The sequence below is a fragment of the Dendrobium catenatum genome, unplaced genomic scaffold (genome assembly GCF_001605985.2).
Source record: "Dendrobium catenatum unplaced genomic scaffold, ASM160598v2 fragScaff_scaffold_993, whole genome shotgun sequence".
Lineage (NCBI taxonomy): Eukaryota > Viridiplantae > Streptophyta > Magnoliopsida > Asparagales > Orchidaceae > Dendrobium > Dendrobium catenatum.
The window spans coordinates 1,510,081-1,530,263 of NW_021319455.1; the positions used below are offsets into that span (position 1 = coordinate 1,510,081).

At 36.4% G+C, this 20,183-nt stretch overlaps 2 protein-coding genes across 2 annotated transcripts in view; both read left to right on the top strand.

The window, feature by feature from the left end:
* Positions 1-263: 263 nt before the first annotated feature.
* On the top strand, positions 264-2,886 carry LOC110092050 (heat stress transcription factor A-4b). Its single transcript, XM_020816395.2, has 2 exons — positions 264-757; positions 1,364-2,886. The coding sequence occupies exons 1-2, from the start codon at positions 551-553 to the stop codon at positions 2,489-2,491; spliced, it is 1,335 nt and encodes a 444-aa protein (XP_020672054.1). The 5' UTR covers positions 264-550; the 3' UTR covers positions 2,492-2,886.
* Positions 2,887-15,396: 12,510 nt separating this feature from the next.
* Positions 15,397-20,183, top strand: part of LOC110092049 (bidirectional sugar transporter SWEET3b-like) — a 13,427-nt gene continuing 8,640 nt past the window's right edge. The window contains exon 1 of the mRNA XM_020816393.1: positions 15,397-15,602. Coding sequence (XP_020672052.1) covers positions 15,397-15,602 — 206 coding nt within the window. The remainder of the gene's footprint in view (positions 15,603-20,183) is intronic.

The following is a 20,183-nucleotide window of genomic DNA, read 5'->3' on the forward strand; positions in this document are numbered from 1 at the left end:
GTTTGTTGGTCTTAGGTTGTTTTAGTGGGAAGTTTTTTCTTCCTGTTTTTGTTTTTTTCGTATTTGTTCTTGTTGAGCATTATATTTTGGCATCTTCTTCTTCATGGAGATTTTAGATTTTATGAGCTATTTTCTTTCGCTTTTTCCTCCTTGTAACCTTTCTATTTGTGGAATAAAATTGGACATGTATGCCTCTATTTTTTTCGAAAAATATATATATAAGATATGAATGAAGTACATATTCTATTATAGAAAGCCATTATTTTTGGAGTCAAAGGAGGCTTATCAGATGGCCCAACCGCCCAAGCGCGCGCGCTGAAACTTCCTCCAAACGAAACCCCCTCTCGCTTCTCTTTGCTTTCTTTCCAGAGATTTCCACAAAGCGAATTGACCTCGACGAAGTCTTTCCAGAATCCAGATCTCCCTGATTCCGCAAACCCTAATAACCAATTGCCCTATATTCCCGCATCGCTTCTTCCCGCCGTTCGTTTCTTGCAAGCGTCTCCTTCGATTAGGGTTTAACGGCTGCGACTGATCAGTGATCGATGTGATGGAGGGTGGATCGAATTCCCCGCCGCCATTCCTCACGAAGACGTATGAGATGGTGGATGATTCCGCTACCGATTCGGTTGTGTCGTGGAGTAACTCAGGCGATAGTTTTATTGTGTGGAACACGACGGTGTTTTCGAGGGATCTGCTGCCTAAGTACTTCAAGCATAATAATTTCTCTAGTTTTGTCCGGCAGCTCAACACATATGTAAGTGAAAATGATTAAGTAACGGAAATTTTGTTTTTTTAGCATGAAATCTGATAATTGATTGCTACCGTGTGTAAAGTCGACGCCTTTTGAAGTCTTTCAATGATTTGCATTAGTATTCTCTCATATATATCGAAGTTCAATGGCTAGTATGCTTTTTTTTAGTAAAGAATATATCTTCCGTTGTTCTATAAAGTTACGAACAAAGTTAAATTTTTTATCTTGATTTTGTGTTGACTGATCTTGTTGTTTACTGCAATTCTTTTTTATGAGTTACTTGGGAGTGAAAGCTCTAGCATATCTAACTTTTGCGTATTTTGACATATTCTGATAGAAATAAGCTATTAGGGGAAGATTTCTTCTACGTCTCACTTGATTCTGCTTACTAAACCGATAAATCCGTATTTTGCCGTGCATGGTTTGTTTTAAGATTGAAGTAGCTGACTCTAATCGACAAGTTTGTCTTCAGTTGGTTAAATAAGTTCATAATAAATTATAGGGGTTTTTACATACATAACACTTAAAACTGCTATATTTACCCTAAATTATAATAATAATAATAGCCTTGATGGATATCTAAATTTAGAGGCATTCCAATTATTTCAGGGTTTCAGAAAAGCAGATCCGGAGCAGTGGGAATTCGCCAATGAGGATTTTGCAAGGGGACAGAAGCATCTACTGAATAATATTCATCGGCGGAAGCCGGTACACAGCCATTCACTGCAGGCACAGGGCAGTGCTTCTGTATCTTTGTCTGAAGCAGAAAGATATGAGCTTGAAGGAAATATTGAGAGGCTCAAGCGTGACAAAGACAGTCTTCTCCTGGAGTTGAATGGGCACATAGAGCAGCAATATGGATTGGAGAGACAAATGCTTTCTCTGGAGGAGAAAATGCAGGTTTTATTGGATCGACAAAGGGATATCATGGAATTCTTGTCCAGTGTAGTCCAAGTACCAGGGTTTCTCTCAAATATTGTTCAACAACCTGTATTCCATTGCAAGAAGAGACGACTACTGGTGCATGATTGCATTCAAGAGGATGCTGGAAAGAACCAAATTTTTGAAATTCAAACCACAAGCACACAGAAGCCTGAAACTGTATCCATTCAGGCATTGGACCTAGTACCATTTGAGAAGATGGAATCCACATTGAACACCCTGGAGACCTTTTTCCGCAATGTAAGCCTAGCTTCTTCTGGGGAAATGTATTGTGATTTTGGTAGTGTACATTCCATTCCATATGCAGTATTGCCTACTGATTCACACATAGCAGTAAGGGAGAATGTTGTCAATTCGCCATCAACTTCACCTAAACTGCATTCTTCCTCTCCTTGTGTTGGGGATTTTCATTCATCTCCAGAGCTTGCAGACTCAACAAGTTTTGTGGAAAATAGTGGCGTTTCTTCATCCGAAGTTCCCAGGACTGTAAGGGCTAATATTTCTGAAATAGATGTCAATTCAGCGCCCGCTGCTCCTGAAACACATATATCAAGAGATTCAACTAATGGAGCTGGAACTTCGGTTCCTGCTGGAGGAAACGATGTATTTTGGCAGCAATTCTTCACAGAGACTCCAGGGTCTGATGCGCAGGAAGTTCAATCTGAGAGGAAGGAAGTAGGTGAAAGAAGAAGTGAAGTGACCAAAGTTGCATGGGGCAACTTTTGGTGGAATAGGAAAAGTGTAGATCACCTTACTGAGAAGATTGGGCATCTTACTCCAGCTGAGAGTGCGTAATGTCTGAAATCTGAGCCATCTTTTTATCTGCCTGAGACCGAATTGCACTTGCATTCTAACACGTTAAGGAATTCCTGGTGTAAAACAATCAAGGTAAATGTGCAATTATGCTCCATGTCCATAAACCTATCTTGTATTTGATGTACATGTACCTGTTATTTTGCTAATAACTCTTCTCTTTCATTCTGAGTAATAGTGGCTTATCTGATGTAAGGATATTTGCATTTCCTAAGATCTGTATGCGGCTAAAGATGTTTTTGTATGTTTTTTTTTTAATCTTTTGTAACATTGTATTTCTTACATTTTTCCTAATTTCCTTTTCTCTTTCCGAACAATTTCAAGTTTTGTAAATATTTTCTATATTTTGGAATGCAACCAGATTTAACTTATAAATATGTTAACAACTCTTCATGAGAATTGATACTCCACAACAGCCATTAGACAAAGTTTTCCATCCAACTTTATGAGGTTTGTTCTCATTGTAAAGATGATTTCCCCTGGTCATTCTGCCAGAGTTTTTATTAAGATAGGTCCTCTCTCTCTCTCTCTCTCTCTCTCTCTCTCTCTCTCTCTCTCTCTCTCTATATATATATATATATATATATATATATATATATATATAGACCTTATCTATCCGTCCATATTTCTCTTTGTTTATTGCAAGTTTAGTGCATTCGTAATTTTTTTTCACTTGTGTGACCCCTTTCTTTTGGAGCTTATAACTAGACCTATCCTTATTTCATAATGTGTGCTTGTAGTTGTTATGTGCAAATTGGTTATTAGTGCTTTTGCAGCGGTTTGATTTTTTTCTCAATAATTCAGTTCCTTAGGGGGAAGGCCTTGGATTGATGTACATTATATGAAGTACATGATGATAATACAAAGAGTCACTGTTGACGTGTTCATTAGGTCGGAAGGACCGTAGTTGATGGGCGACGTAAGTCGGAAGGACCGTAGTTGGCAGGCGACGGAGGTCGTAAGGACTGTTGTCTGACGACGGAGTTCAGAAGGACGGCGTCAGGTAGAAGTCCAGCAATGGACAGAAATCCAGCATCGGATAGATGTCCGACGAAAGTCCGACAATGGGCAGAAGTTCGACTTCAGGTAGAAATCTGGCGACGAGCGGAGGCCCGGCATCGGGTAAAAGTCCGACGTTAGTCGGCGGCCGAGGAGAACTCCGGCATTAGATAGTATTCAAGCAAAACTCCGTAGTTACTTGAAGATCGGACATAATTCCAACGTCACTTGGAGATCGGGTGGAGTTTCGGCGTCACTTGGAGATCGGGCGAAGTTTCGGCGTCACTTGGAGATCGGGCGGAGTTTCAGCGTCACTTGAAAGTCAGGCGGAACTTCTGCGGTGGTCGATGAGGAGTTTCTTCCCTCATTCTCTTCTCCTCTTCTCCTCTTCTCCTCTTCTTCCTTCTTACTTGGGGTCCCCACTTAAGAGAAATGAGGAGCTATTTATAGTTTTTTGAGGATAGCATGACCCGTAAATAGGAGGAGGATCAAGGGCAAATGTGGAGTGGTTTGGATGGATGGCCAATATTGAATCCCTTGATCGTGGACCGTTCGTTAGACATTTGAAGGTCTTAGTGATATCGGAATTCGCCGATCTTGGGCTTGTTGGATTCGTCTCATTGAGCCGCTCGATTTCGCTATAAGCATGCCCTATTTTGAAATCGTTTGGTAATCCAAATTGTGGTTTGAACCTTCCAACAATGCTTCGGGTCTTTGATTCGAACACATTTGGGCTCAAATTGAGTTGAATTTGGTGTCATTGGGTTTGTATTTTCGAGATGCACCCTAGATGATCCCAAATTTAATTTTTGAAGCTTCCAGCATAATTTTGCCTCGAGATTTGTGCCCGATCAAGATAATTTTTTGATGATATATCAGTTGCCCCTCTATTTTTTTGGATGTTGAAGCTCCATGAGTCCGAAAATACACGTCACAAATTTTGGAGAATTTTTTATGTGATTTGAAACTCGAAAATAATCTGATCTTGTGTGTAGGGGTCCCGAATAATTTTAAAAATGCCGAAATTGAGCCTGAAATGTCAAAAAAATGATCATGGGGATCCCAAAAATGTCTAATTTAGCCTGTCCGGGTCAAAAATTGGGCCCAAATTCGCTTAGGTAGCAGAACCGGCCGGCCACCATCGCTGCCGTAAGCGGTGGCAGAATCGCGCACCGGGCCCGCCTGACCCGGGTCCTGGCTTGCCCGCGGCCCACCTGGCCCGCCTTGCCTGCTTGTGGCTCGCCCGGCCCACACCTGGCCTCGCGGTTCCTCGCGGCGCTTGGCTGCCCACCGCTAGCGATTAAGGAAACCGCCAGCTATATTTATTAAATAATAAATTTTTTTTATTCCCAAAAATTCCAAAAAAAAAAAATTAAAAAAATTCTAGAAAAATCCAGAATATTCCTGAAGCTTATCATTTCCCAAAAAATGCTATAAATACTCCCATAGGGGTAGGGGGAAACTTGCTCTTTCTTTTTTCTTCTCCATTTGGCTTTCTTACAGTTAAGACATTCCGCTGTTTTATGTATGTAACTTTCCCTTCTTAAATCAGCGCCCCTCTTTTTATGCAGAAGTCATAATTTTCTTTTGCTTTTCCTTTTCTTTTTCCCTCGTTTTTCTTCTTGCTCTAGAGATCTTCCGTTGTTTTTTTTAGGTGACTTTCTCTACTTAAATTCAACGATCCTCTTCAGTGTATAAGGAAATTTTTTCTCCTTCTATTATTTTCTTCTCTGGCTATCTTCTTACATTATAGACATTCTACTGTCGGAAATAGGTGACATCCCCTATCAAACTTCAGTGTCACTCTTTTGTATAGAAGAAGTTAGACTTTTTGCAGCTGTTTCTTTTCTTTATCCTCCCTTACTCTAATTTTCTTACAGTTTAGGCACTCCATTGTTTTTTGTTGGTGATTCGGACACATTTGGGCTCAGATTGAGTTGAATTTGGTGTCGTTGGGTTCGTATTTCCGAGACGCTCAGTTCGACCGTAAGTTTGCTGAAATCGGAGTTCAGATAATCCCAAATTTAATTTTTGAAGCTTCCGGCCTGATTTTGCCTCGAGATTCATGCTTGATCAAGATAATTTTTTTATCAATATCTAAAACATGTACTCTTATTAATGACTTGATCACCCAATAAAACTATGGGGGTTTAGTCCCACACCGCTTGGACGGGAGTGATTTTGCGCTATAAAAAAAATGTGATGACCATTTGCTTAACAACAGGCAACTGGTGGCTTCGGTACGTTGGCTGACTTAATTTATGATTTCATTTTGTTTGGACGAGCCAAACCACTAACTTGTCAACGAGTGGCTCAATGAGACTTTATAATGAGCGGCTCGATAAGCCTAAATAATCGAGCTCTAAATTGAACATGAGTTGAGCTTGAGCAGAGGTTTTTAAACGAGCTCGAGCTTGAATAGAGGCCATAAAAGCTCGATTTTTATCTAGCCCAGCTCGAACAGGATGCTGTCAAACGAGCTTGAGCTTGAACATGCTAAAGCTCAGCTCGGCTCGGCTCGTTTGCAACCCTACAAACCGCCTAAATCTTAAACAATTGTCATTGGCAAAACAATTAACAACAAAGTTGTGAATCCATTAAAATCAAGTTTGAGTTTCGCTTCAGTCTTAGTTCTCCCAAACTACAACAAACATTCTAGGGGAAACTGATTCGTCTACAAGGTATTGGAACTATCTCATCACAAGAAGGAAGGCTTGTTGAATTCTTTGCAAAAAATTGATTGCGTTGCATCATAAATTGATTGCTTTTGAATAACAGTTATATGCTGTCATTTGCTCATTCAAACAATGGGAGAATTAACCATACACCAAGATTTTTTATTGTTCGATGACCGCCAATCCTGTAATGCATAAGCTTATAGAAGAATCTTTGCTCGGATGTACGCCTAATGGGTCTTGTTTCTACAGAAATTTAGCTGAGTATTCACTGCTAATGCCGGTAGGGGCAAAATATTAGCTCAACACCAGTCCCATTTCTTTCTCCCAATTTGCTTCATGATGATTAGATTGGTTGAGCGTTGTCCAATTTGCCAAGGTTGCAAAGGAACAACTCAAAATACATTTTTATGCTTATCAATACCTATCACTAGCTTTATCTTGGAATATCTGAGCTACCTTGAACTAAGCAGGGCGTTGTGGTGGTCGTAGATAGATTTTCAAAGATGATTTGCTTTATTACTTGTAAAAAAACCTATGATTTTGTCACTTACAAAGCTGTTTTTTCCACGACATTGTCCGCCATGGGCTTTCTCAGAGCCTAACTTCCGATTGAGAAACAAAATTTATCAGTTGTTTTTTGCTAGAGTTATGGACAAACTACAAGCAGACATCCGTCTTAGCTCATTCTATCCTTTCCAAACTAAGGCTTTGTTTGGGATGGCTTTTTTACTTCTTTTTAAAGCTGCTTTTTAATATAAAAATTTTAATTTTATACTAAAAAAATTGCTTTACGAAACAGTAAAAAAGTCGTCCCAAACAAAGCCTAAATTTCTTCTTATGAGTTATGAGGGGAGTAATTTTGAGATCATATATATATATTCCCTAATGAAGAGCTAGCTATCCAATTTCTCTCTCACCACAATCCAATTCATGCCATATGTAGATGGTCCCACTACAGCACTATGCCTATTGGCTACACGATGCCACCGCTTCGCCTGCTTTCTGCGCGTCGCGTCGACGCTGCTTGTGAAATTTATCTGTTCACCATTGCCAACGTTGCGCTTGTTACCTGCACGTCCCTTTAGTTGTGTTTGTCCACCCTCAAAGGAAAAACTAGTTCCGCCCCTGCCGATAGGCAATGGAAGTTAATTATCTCAGAAACATGTGTTGCCTTTTAGTTGCTGACCATTCAAAATGGTGGGTTGAATCTCTTGGTTAGATGGAGTTCACCTACAATTCTATGATTAATCATTCTACCGGCTGCAATCCATTTAATGTTGTTTTCGCTGACGCTCAATCATACAATTGATTTAACTATTTGGGCTAAATGCCAAAGCTACTGCTGCAAATATCACAGAAGAATTTCTAACTTGTTGCGAGTTGTTAAAACCAAACTGCAAGATTCAAACATACTACAAGGAAGTAGTTGATCACCATCGGCAATGGAAATTATAACAAGAAGGACACTTTGTTATGATTCATCTTTGCAAAGAAAATTCCCTTAGGAATGCATTCAAAAGTGAAACTCAATAGATTTGGACAATTCTCCTGAATTAGACATGTCGTATACCTTCAATATTTCTGATTGTATGCTCACTCACAACCTACGGCTCAATTAGCACCAACAAAAAAGGGAATTCGATCAAAGATAATGATTGAGATGATCTGGTGGCATGATTCTATGCTTGACTCAATTGTTGCGCGACTGTCTCTAATTATTTCATGGACATGAAATGTCGGGATTGGGGATCACCATTAGTTAAGAGTGGTTCTTGTTGCTCCTTACCTTGCGCCTAGTGGAAGAAGGAATCTAGTTGCACTCTAGATTTGTCATTCTCGTTGCATTTGCTTGAAGAAATAAATAAAGAGAAATTTATACCGAATCTTGAAGGCTTTGATCTATCCTCTCATACATAATGGTGATCACTCCTCAATGCAACTGGGTCTGATATTGTCATAGTGGGATGGACCCCTTGAGTGCTATTTGAATGTTCTGTCTTAGTGTCTAGTCTATAGATTTGAAAATCTAGTATAGAATCTCCCACTTTGTATTCCTACTATGGAGACCATTCTTTGCCTGAAGCTAGCTTGAACTTCAACAGCTAGTCCCCGAGCTTAGGAATAGGCTATGCTGCTTGCGCTTGCTAGTAATAGAGAGTCTTCCCTCCATTATTGATCTTTTTTCTGCTTAAATCTTTGGTTAAGTGGCTTTGCGCTTGCTTATCTCTCTCTTGCTGTTCAGCTGAGACCACTAATTGCCTTAAAGTGGAAAGGAAGCCTTCACTTGTGGTTCAGAAGGTTGAACAATATCTGAAGTGATGCTCCCAGCTAGAAACTTCTATTCCTACCATCCACCATGTGCAGCTGTTCTGAATCAGATTGAGTTCTTTTGAAGCAGGGATGATTTAATGCACACCTCTAGCTTGCAGGAACACTCTCTATCACTGGGCAAATTATTTTGTGCGGAGTCCGGATGTTGTTTGGAGGCCAATAAAAATGTGTCATATCACCCCAAAAATGTACCGCGCTCGGTATCAAACGTAACCGGACAGTTCTCCCGTCCGATGTCTGTATAGAATAATTTCTCTCCAACCACAAATCAACCCTCCGCGGTTTTTACTGGCAGCTTTATTTTTACAGCAAACTTTCTGTTTTCTGCATTTTCATCATTTTACAGATTATGTTTTTATTTTCCTGTTGTTATGTCCTGACATCTACAGTATCCGGGAAAGGACCAAATAGTGCTGGGCGGGTTATTTGGGAGTGTTAGTTTTTCTCCTACAAAATCAAGATACTCTAATCTATCTTTTGCTTGGAAAGTATCAATACAGGTTTATGTTTCTTCCTCTTGCCTCTTCTGTGAAACGGCTACAGGAGTATCTTTTCTTGGACCTTCTACACTTTTTGCTGTTTGTGATTGTGTGAGGCTGGTTAATTTCTCTTAAAATTATAATTTTTACTGGAGCAAGATTAGAAATTTAATCATGACAACACAGATTCTTTACTGTATGTTTTTTGAGGAACTTAGGCTTCGTTTGGGACAACTTTTTTCCTCCTTTTTAAAGCGGTTTTTTAATAAAAAATTTTAATTTTCTTACTAGAAAGTCGCTTTAAGAAGCATAAAAAAGCTGTCCCAACAAAGCCTGAGTAGTTTTATGCTTTATGGTTTCTGACTAAGATTCCTATTCATTTATTTTTTAGCAGTTCATGAATACATGTCAATAGAAGCAAAGGTTTGGTTGACTGATGATTCCATGTTCATTTTTCGGGAAAACCAAAGATTTCTTTTCTTGATCTGTTATTGTTACTTGTTTTCTTGATCTGTTTGGTTTGGCTTAAAAATTTTGATATCGGCCTATGATTTTGGTTCTTCTTGAATAGTTTCTGATTTGTTAACAAGTTTCAGTAGCTTTTTGGGGCAGCTTTTTCTAAAATCTGCTTTTCAGACATTTTAGCTGAAGCTTTTCTTTTCAAAGATTTCTGGTGTTATATAATTTTTTTTTCAATTAAATATGTTAAAATATGATAGCCATAAAAATATATTGCCTGTTTGTTCTAACGAAAAAATTATAATATTCATAATTTTTAAAAAAAAAAGAAAAAACAATCTGTCGCTTATATCAGTTATACATCTATTTTTTTTTCAGCGGTTGCACTTTTGGAACAATTATTAGGTCCTCCGACCGTCCGGTCAGCACTAAAATTCTGCCAAAAAACTCGGTATTTGTTCGGTATTGCTAGGTATTATTTGATAATAATGAGGAATACCGCTATGTGAAGACCAATACCGAGTTATACTGAGCTATACCGAGCAATACCAAGTTATATATAAAAATACCGAGTTTTTTATAGGAAAAACTCGGTATTTTTTTGTATAACTCGGTATTGCTCGGTATAACTCGGTATTGGGTGTTCACATGATAGTATTCCTCGTTATTGTTTGGTATTGCTCGGTATTTGCTCGGTATTTCTCATTTTTTGGTGCGATTTTAGCTCCGATCGGACGTAGCTCTACGTCCGGTCGGAGGACCTAATAATTGTTCGCACTTTTGGGCTTCGTTTGGGATTGCTTTATGAAGTTACTTTTTAATAAAAAAATTTAGAAAGCATGAAAAAAATTATGATCAAAAGCTATTCCAAACAATGCCTTATTTGATTTTGACTTTTTCAGCTTAATTTTTAGTCCATAGAAAAGGTCAACCTCAACCACTCTCTCCATGTTGTTTTTTTTCTTTTGTTCTCTTTTTTGAATTGGTATATTATTAGTATTATTAGTGCTTGTCAAGTAATTATCTTGTTTCTGTGTTGTTTTTGTAGTTTTAAACATCTATAGCCAGGTGTTGATTACACAAACAAATACCTGAGAAAAGAATCGAGTGTCTTACTATGAAGGAATTAACCTCTTCAGGCGGAGTTCGGACGGGAAGAATCGTCCGGATATATGAATGAACATATCAAATTTTTGTGCACACTATTTATACATAGTATTTATACTTACAGTCCGAACAATTCTTTCCATCCAGACTCCGCACAGAATAATTTCTCCTCCAGTAAAGCCTCTATGGATCAATGAATCTCTCTTCTTTCTCTATAATCTACTCTTTCAATCTTAAGGTGGTTTTAATTGTAATCTCATAGATTTAAATAAAGCCCTCCACTTTCTCCTCAAATTAGGACAAAAAAACAAAACAAAAGTATAAGTTATAGAAAAAAATATTCTTCTATACAAATTTCCCTTCTCATCTTAATACTCCCAATCAAGAAATAAATATGAGTATCATGTGAACCAGGGTGTAAACAATTCTATTTCAAGCCAACCCAACTTCAACTTGAAATGGGATCAAACCTATATAGGCTACCTCAAAATTCGCTCAAGTCTTGAATTGATTTGATTTTGAATTGGCTCAGCCTAAACAAACTCGCTTTTGAGTCCAGTTGAATTGAAGGCATTGTTTCTTAAAGCAGCTTTCTAGTAGAAAAATTAATTTTTTGTACTAAAAAGTTGCTTTAAGAAGCAGTAAGAAAGCCGTCTCAAACAAAGCCTGAGTCAGCTTAAAATAATTTTATATTTTCTTTTTTTAATTAAAAAGAACATAACTAGGCATATATATATATATATGTTGTAGGAATTATGTGTCTTGGCGATGATGGATTGTGCATAAGCCTACTGTTGAATCTTTGGTTGATATCACGAGGGTTAACTTGTCTTTATTAGATAACTTATAATAAATATTTCTTATTTAAAAAAATATTAATTTCATTTTCTTAAATTATAGTTTTTAATTAGAATGGAATTGTTCATGAACAAGAAGTATTTGTTTATATTTGTTGGATTATTTTGTTTTAAAGTATTCATAGACAAGTTTGTTTATTAAAAAAATTATTTCTAAGCTTTTTTATTTGTTAACAGGTTTGGTTGGTAGCTCGAAAAATACTTGCTCGATATGTTTGCGAACGAGCTCCTTTGGTAACTTGAAAATAGCTATAAGATATGTTCGCGAATTGGAGTAGTCTTGATAAGGCATATCAACACATGATAGCACCAATAAGACTGATGCAAGACATCAACATAAAGATAAACATTTATGCCCGCTAACTACATTGCCAATATTGTGGATATACAAATCATTGCCAATAGGTTTAATGCATGTCATCGACATAAATTTTGATCCTCACCGACTTGGTCACCCATCGTTATTAACAATATTAATGCATGTCATCACGTATAATATCAATACATGCCATCGACACGGATGTCGATGCTCATTGACTTCTTCATATGTCATCACCTAAAATGTAGACACACAATATCGCGAAGACAAACATCGACACTCATCGACTTTGTCTCCCATTGTTACCTATAATGATGCATGCCATTGCTTATAAAGTTGATGCACACCATCGACACCAACTATAACTCATAACATCAACATTAAAATTTAAACTATTGCAGGCTGGAACATTCATCGCGATAGAAGGATAAAGAGCTTAATGAACTTAGCTTTGAACGAAAATTTAGCACACAAACAAATAAGAGGGAGAGGGATGCGAGAGTCATAAGAGACGCCAAGATTTTTATGTGAAAAATCCTGAAAAGGGGAAAACCCACAGGGCCTGGCTCAGTTAAAATGATTATACTAGTGTTTACTGTTGATTTCAAAAGAGGTCCTTTCATGGGGGAAAGACCTTAGCTCAATGTAGCAAATATACATCATATAGAGCATATTACAGGTGAGAGTTGGAAGAATCCAATGATATGAGAGTTTTTCTCAAGAAAGTGTTAGCCTGTTAATTTGGTCAGTATGATCATAGTCGGACGACATTGGTCAGAGAAACTATAGTCATTAGTTGACGAAAGTTGGAGGTGCCGTAGTCGGCGGGCGATAGTGGTCGAAGGGACTGTAGTCGATAGATTACGGTGGTCAAAAGGGCCATGGTCAATGTGCGACGGTGGTCAGAGGTACCGTAGTTGACGGGTGGCGGGCGGTGGCCAAGCCATGGTCCAGCGGCGATCGGGCGAAAGTCCGACAGATGATGGAGGTTGGGTGGAAATTCGATGGAGATCTACTACTAAGCGGTAGTCAGCTGCTGAGTGGTGGTTGGTAGCTAAGCGGTGGTCTAATAATGGTCAGACTGAAGTCTAATGGCGATCGGTTGTTAGGTAGATGTTCTATGGCGGTCAGCGACCAAATAGTGGTCGGATGATGGTCAGCGGCTTGGTGTAAGCCCGATGGTGGTTAGCAGCCAGGCAGTGGTCTAATGATGGTTGACGGAAGTTTTCTAGTAATGGTGCTTGGGCGGAGCTCTAGATCCTTAAAGCCTGTAATCTTTCTCCATTCTCTAGCTAGAGGTTCAGGCTTGCAAATGTCTAAGCCCCCTCTTCAGAAGTTAGAGTATATTTATAATTTTTTTAGAGTTGCATTCCCCGTAAATATGTAGAAGATCTTTGGCGAGGGTTTAGGGTTTAGGTTTTAAGGTTTAGGGTTTAGGTCTTAGGGTTTAGGATTTAGGGTTTAGGGTTTAGGGCTTAGGATTTAGGGTTTAAGGGTTTAGGGTTTAGTTACCCTCCCACTATTCACATCTTAACATTTTCCATCATGACATTCTCCGCCTTTTTCTATCGCACTGCAACTCACAAAGAGTTGCCTCTTCCTCTCAGCGGCGGACGAGAGCCATCACCTCCATTGTAGTACATTTTGTTATTAAGAAAGGTGAGATAATAGAACATTTTTTGGGGATTTCTCAAATGTCAGATGAATCAGCAAATAGTCTTAAAATGACAATTGAATAACTCTTATCAATATATGGTTTGAGCATTTTTAGAATATGAGGTCAAGGCTACGATGGTGCTAGCAATATGAGAGGGGAGTTTAATGGTCTAAATGCTCTTTTTTTGAATGAAAATCAATCAGCATATTTCATTTATTGCTCATCACATCAACTTTAATTAGCATTGGTGGATGTTATGAAAACTCATGTTCATATTATTTTGTTATTTACTATAATTTTGAGTGAAATGAATCTTTTTGGTGTTTCTTGTAAGCGTCATGACCATCTTTGAAAAATACAATGAGAGAAGGCATTAAATGAATTACATGATGGAAAAATTTTATATGGGCAATAAATCAAGAAATAACCCTTAGGCATGCAAGTGATACGAGGCAAGGTTCGCACTATGAATCTATTTTAAGGTTAATCATAATATTCTCTACGGTAATTGATGTTCTGGAAATCATTTTGGAAGATAGTGTAAGCTCAAAATAAAAAGGTGTGGCGTATGCTTTATTAGAATCGTTACAGACCTTTGAGTTTTCTTTTTGCCTATATTTGATGAAAGATGTTCTTAGTATCACTAATGAAATATCATAAGCTTTACAAAGAGTATAATAAGATATTATAAATGCTATGTCTTTGGTGTGTATATATAAAATAAGACTGCGGGATATGAGAGATAACAAGTGGACTGACTTCATCAGTAATATAACCTCATTTTGTGAGCAACATTAAATCAATGTTCCACATATGAATGATAAATGGGTTGCTCGTGCTCGGCCTCACCGTAAAGCTCAAGATATAACAAAATTTATATCATTTTCAGGTTAACATTTTTTACACAGTGCTTGACATGCAGTTTTAGGAGTTAAATAATTGTTTTAAAAAAGTAAATATCGAGCTGCTTTTGTATATGACCTGCTTGAATCTTAATAATAGATTTTATGCATTCAACAAAGACAAGTTGATTATAATGACACAGTTTTGTCTCACTGATTGTTGTCTTCTTGATCAGGCGGTTCTTGAAAATGAATTGGATACTTATACTACAGATATGCGATCTGGTGATTAGTTCTCCTCTTTAAAAGATATAGGAAGCCTTGCTGAGAAAATGATCCAAAGTATGAAATATATTACATATCATGTTATTTTTAGAATACTCGAATTATCATTAGTATTACCCGTTGCTACTGCAAGCATCGAAAGAGCATTTTCTACCATGAATATTATAAAAAATTGGCTGCAAAATAGAATTGGAGATCAATGAATGAATGATTTATTAATTACTTTTATTGAGAAAGAAATTTTAGATGATATTGATAATGAAGTAATCATTGAGCTCTTTCGAAATATGAAGAATAGACTTTATAAATTGTAAGTTGTACATATCTTAATTTAAATATTATACATTTTGATAAAATTGAACAAAAAATTTAAAAACTGCATAATGCCAGTCCTAAGCTCCGAGTGAAAAAATCCCCCCACCCCCCCCCCCCCTTCTCAATAAACTTCTAGCAATATCACTATCGGATCGGACTGATTTTGATGACGTTGGATTCATCTCTTTGAGATGTTCAATTTGAATACAAGTTTGATAAAAATCAGAATTTAAATGGTCCTAAATTTAGTTTCCAACTTAAATATGTTATTTTGTTCGTGCTCGAACAAGACAATTTTTGGTGACATATCAATATTGAACCTCTTGGCCTCTAGTCTTCTCTCCTTAAAAGAGAATGATCAAACATACTACAAATAATCTCTTGAAGATAACTCAAACATACTACAAATAATCTCTTGAAGATAACTCCAATGCCTTAAGGCTCTTCTAACCTCCACCATGAAATACAATATACTTCTATTTTTTTCCTATCACCATACAATAATCTTAATAGAAAGATTAGGACGACCGGCTACATCTAGTTTTCTCCCGCTAAGGATATGTCTGTGGAGAAGTCTCCCATATGCAGGTGTATAAAGAACGTGGATCCCTCCCCCATTCAGCAATTTGCTACTGGAATGCGCCCTCCAAGTGTTTGTGTAATGATGCTGAGTGCCCTGAATCAGCTAGCCCTATTTGCCAGCCCATATAAGCTCCTTTGTTGCAGCCTAGAGGATTGCAATCAGGCCCTTTCGCTTAGAACAAGGTCCAATTCTTCAAGTTGGATAAAAAGCCAAGCGAAATCTTCTTAGCCAAGGATGGCAAGTCCATGGAGGTGGAAGTGGCAGTTGTGCACGAGAATATTGCCAAATTGGATAGAGCATTAGTGGTTAAGCTCATGGGACGAAGGGTTGTATTTCCCTTCCTTTTTGGTGAGCTCAAACGTAGGTGGTATCATTTTGGGGAATTTGATATTATTACTATAATTCCAAACTCTTTTATATGTATTTTCCAAAGCAAAGAGGCTAGGGATGCGATACTCATGAGTGGGCCGTGAATCATATCAGAGAACACATTTGTATGGATAAGTGGTCTCCTACCTTCTCTCCCAACTCTCTTCATGGGCTTTACTCTCCTATTTAGATATGTCTTCCACATTTCCCTCTCATGTACTGGGATAAAAACAACATCACTAGTCTTGCCAATATGCTTGGAGAACCTTTGTGGATGGACTCACATACGAGTACTTGGGGAAGATCATCCTATGCAAGGATTTGTGTTAGGATTAATCTCTCTCAATAGCTTCAAGTTGGGGTTTGAATCAATGGGTTCCATGTAAGGTTTTTTCAAAGAGTCGAATATAAAGGGCTTACAAACTTTTGCTTCGACTGTGGTCTAATTGGTCATGCCAATGGATCTTGCCTTTCCAATGCTCTAACCCGTGCTCCTTAGTCCCCCCCAATGCAGTCATCGCCGCCAACCAAGGTGCAAGTCACAATCGATAGTGCCCCCCAAGCACCCTCCCCTCCTCATGAGCCGAAGCATATTGCTGTTGAAGAGCCATCTCTTAATGAGAACAAGGAAGACTCTTCCCTTGGAGCTTGGAACCTAGTCACCTGGAGAAGGAAGGGAAGTTACAAATCGTCCACAAGCCAATCCCCCTATCCTATTCTTGGCCAAGAAGTTACAGCAAATGGAATAAACTTCTAATATGATTGTGAACTTTCGCAAGCAACAATGAAGAGTAACCAAGTCTCGATTGGACAGAGAGCTCCTTCGACTTGAGACTTTATGTGCTTTGGCCACCTCCCCTATGAAGAGAAAGAAGATTTCAACAGATTTCACAGGCGGGGACTTGGGCCCCTCAAGTGCTGAATGAGCGACCTCTTTTCATTGGTTTGTATTGTGTTTTATTGCGTAATATAAACCAATAAAATGGCCCACCTTCTCATTTGAGGGGTTTCTTTTTCTTTTGTTTTTGTCTGTGGCTTGATTTGGGGTGCTTTTCCTATTGTATCCCTTCCCCTTTTGTCCTTGGGAAGAGGAAGTTTTTTCCCCACAAGCTTGTTTCTCTCTGTGTATCATTCTTTTCTTTTTAATATATTTGTGTTAAAAAAAAGGGTTGACAATTATATATAAAGATTAAAACTTGTTCCATAATCATTGAATTTTTATAAATTTTAAATCTATATTTATATGCTTCAATTTTAATAATAGCTTACTTAAAATAAATCTAATTCAAGTAAAAACAAACTTGATTTAATATATATATATATATATATATATATATATTCCTCAAAAAATTAAGCGCTCATCAATGAGATTATCTTTTTGAATTGGGGGAGCTGAAACAAACAAAGAGGAGCTGAATTTCGCTGTCATTCCAGCATTAATTTCATCATTTGGAGTAAATTAATTTTATCTATTTTCAACTCATATAACTACTTTAAGCATTATAGAATTCTTCAAGATCAAAGGTGCTCATTATATGTCCAACCTAATTTATTTTGGCTTCAGACTTTTTTTGTGAAATCAATAAGAAAGCTATCCGAAACTAAGGCCTTCCTTTGGGACGGCTTTTTTATTGCTTTTTAAAATAGAATTAGTTAAAAAATTTTAATTTGTGTACTAAAATTTTGTTTTAAGAAGCAATAAAAAAGTCATCCCAAAGGCTTTATTTGCGACAGCTTTCTTGTTACTTTATGAAGCAATTTTTCAGTATCAAATTTTGTTGATTTAAAATTTTTTTGTACTAGAAATCTGCTTCATGAAGCAATAACAAAGCTGTCCCAAACAAAACCTAAGGCTTCGTTTTGGACGGCTTTCTTGCTGCTTCTTAAAACATCTTTTTACTTTTAAAAAAATTAATTTTTGTACTAAAAGATTACTTTAAGAAATAGTAAGAAAGTCATCCCAAACGAAGCCTAAACTCTAATTAGAATGTATTAAAAGTGATACTTTTTATTAGATTTAAATAAGGATTTTACTATTAATAAAACACAATGAATAAAAAAGATTCACGTAGCCAACCTCATATAGTGGGACAAAAACTCATTATTATTATTGTTGTAAATATGTAGGCTAAAAATATTCAAGCAAAATTTATTGTTAATACAAAATAAATTAGCTTTAGCTTTCATTACAACTAAGAAAAAAATAGAAAATTGCAAAATATATATAGAGGCATTCAAACTAATAATTCTTCTTCAAACAGGCCTCCAATTATCAAACAGGCCTTCCAATAAAACCTGAGAAGTACTCCAAATTTACTTTGTTTTTTTCTCTGTTCAATTCAATATGAATAAATCACTTTAACTTGTCCTATTTCTTTACTCAAATATATGAAAGATAATAATAAAAATAAAAATAAAAAACAAATATATATTGAAAGAGTCCTTATTATATTAATTTTATAATTATAAAAGGTTCGTAGGTGATAAAAAACAAATTACTTATTGCCAAATGAGATAAATTAGTATTGAAATTGGAATATGGTAAGCTTATGAAAGGATAAATTTAAAATTTACTATATTAAAATGAGAATTGGAAGAATATTTATTGAAGATAAAATAATAAAAATATATTTGTATTCGTAGAAATTTGTAGTGGGAGAAATAAATTTATATTATATAGATGATAGACTATAAAACAATAAGAAGATCTAAATAATATGACTAGAAAATATGATAATTAATTTGAGTAAATTTAATATATATGTTATGCAATGGTAAAGGAATAAATTAAGAATGATTATTCATAAAAATTAACTTAGTGTGGTTATTAAGTCTAATGATGATGATGTTAAGACTAATGATGTCGTGAGGTATAAATGATAGGTCTAAAAGGTTGGTCTCTTACCCATGCAAGTATCAGCATGGATGAAGATTAGCTTATCATCACATTATAATTTAGGAGATTTTCATGCACATTACAATAATTTTTAATGTATTTACATATCTAATATTAAAAATTTTTATATTTATTTATATGCCACTTTATTAGGTGTCAATATTTGACACAACACAAAAACTAGACCCGGACCCGACCCGAAAAATCCGGGTTGGACCCGACCCGATTTCAAAACGGGTAAGGTTCGGGTTCCTGGATTCGACCCATTTAAAAAATGGGTCGGGTTAGGGTTGACCCGACGGGTTGACCCGATTGAACCCGGGTCAGTTCCGGGTTCGACCCGAACCCGACCCGTGACCCGAAATTGACACCCCTACACTTTATCATCTAAATCAGGCCAAAGATTAAACATAAAAAAAATGTAAATTTTACCTTAAATATCCTAATATTTATAATTTTTTTTAAATAGTACGTAGTTTAGATCAATTTTGAGCGTTATGTATGCAGATAAAAAGATTTATGTGTTAAATTAATAAATATATAAGAATTTTGAGGCATGCATGTAAACCTTCCTATTTTAGGGGATTTACATCCATACCATTATGGCTTCGTTTGGGACGACTTTCTTAATGCTTCTTAAAGCAGCTTTTTCGTATGAAAATTTTAATTTTTAAACTAGAAAGTTATTTTAAGAAGCAATAAAAAAACCGTCCCAAACAAAGCCTATATTCCACTTTAAAGAGAATTTCGCTTTTGCATGATATTCAACTTTTCAACACTTAAATATTTACAAGTGCCTCGCGATCAAATCGATGGAAATTTCGTTGTGGATTTTCATATTTGAATTATAATTTTACGAAATTAAAAAACTGTCTCAAACGAAGCCTATATATTCCACTTTAAAGAGAATTTCGCTTTTGCATGATATTCAACTTTTCAACACTTAAATATTTACAAGTGCCTCGCGATCAAATCGATGGAAATTTCGTTGTGGACTTTCATATTTGAATTATAATTTTACGAATATGTATAGAAAAATGATAATTAAATCGGTTATTTTCAATTGATACATGGTAAAATTGACCTATTTTTTTTTTAATGTAAGAAAATTTCAATTTCAACACATTGAAAATGATATATATATCCAAATATAGAGCCAAATTGAACAAGTCAAATTTCAGCTGATGCCCTTCCAACTTATCCACAATATATATTTGGAGTAAGGAGGATGCCCAAATATAGATATTGCCTTAATCTTCAAAGCAATATTGCTTGCATTTTGGAAGTTTTAAGGTCTCTCTTCTTCTTCACAAAATGGTAGAGACTGCACGCTTTGCTCTTGGAATAATAGGTGTTGCTTCCTTTGCTAGAGATTATTTTCATCACATTTTATTGCCTTTTTTTAATCATATTTAGAAATATATTATTTTCTTCCAATAGGAAAACGCCACGTAAGCTAAATTCCTTTAAAGAAAAATATTTTTTTCAAAATATTTTG

Coding starts and splice junctions, on each gene's coding strand:
- LOC110092050 (XM_020816395.2), top strand. CDS start 551: ATGGAGGGTGGATCGAATTCCCCGCCGCCATTCCTCACGAAGACGTAT. Junction 758..1,363: donor TCCGGCAGCTCAACACATAT/GTAAGTGAAAAT, acceptor CAATTATTTCAG/GGTTTCAGAAAAGCAGATCC.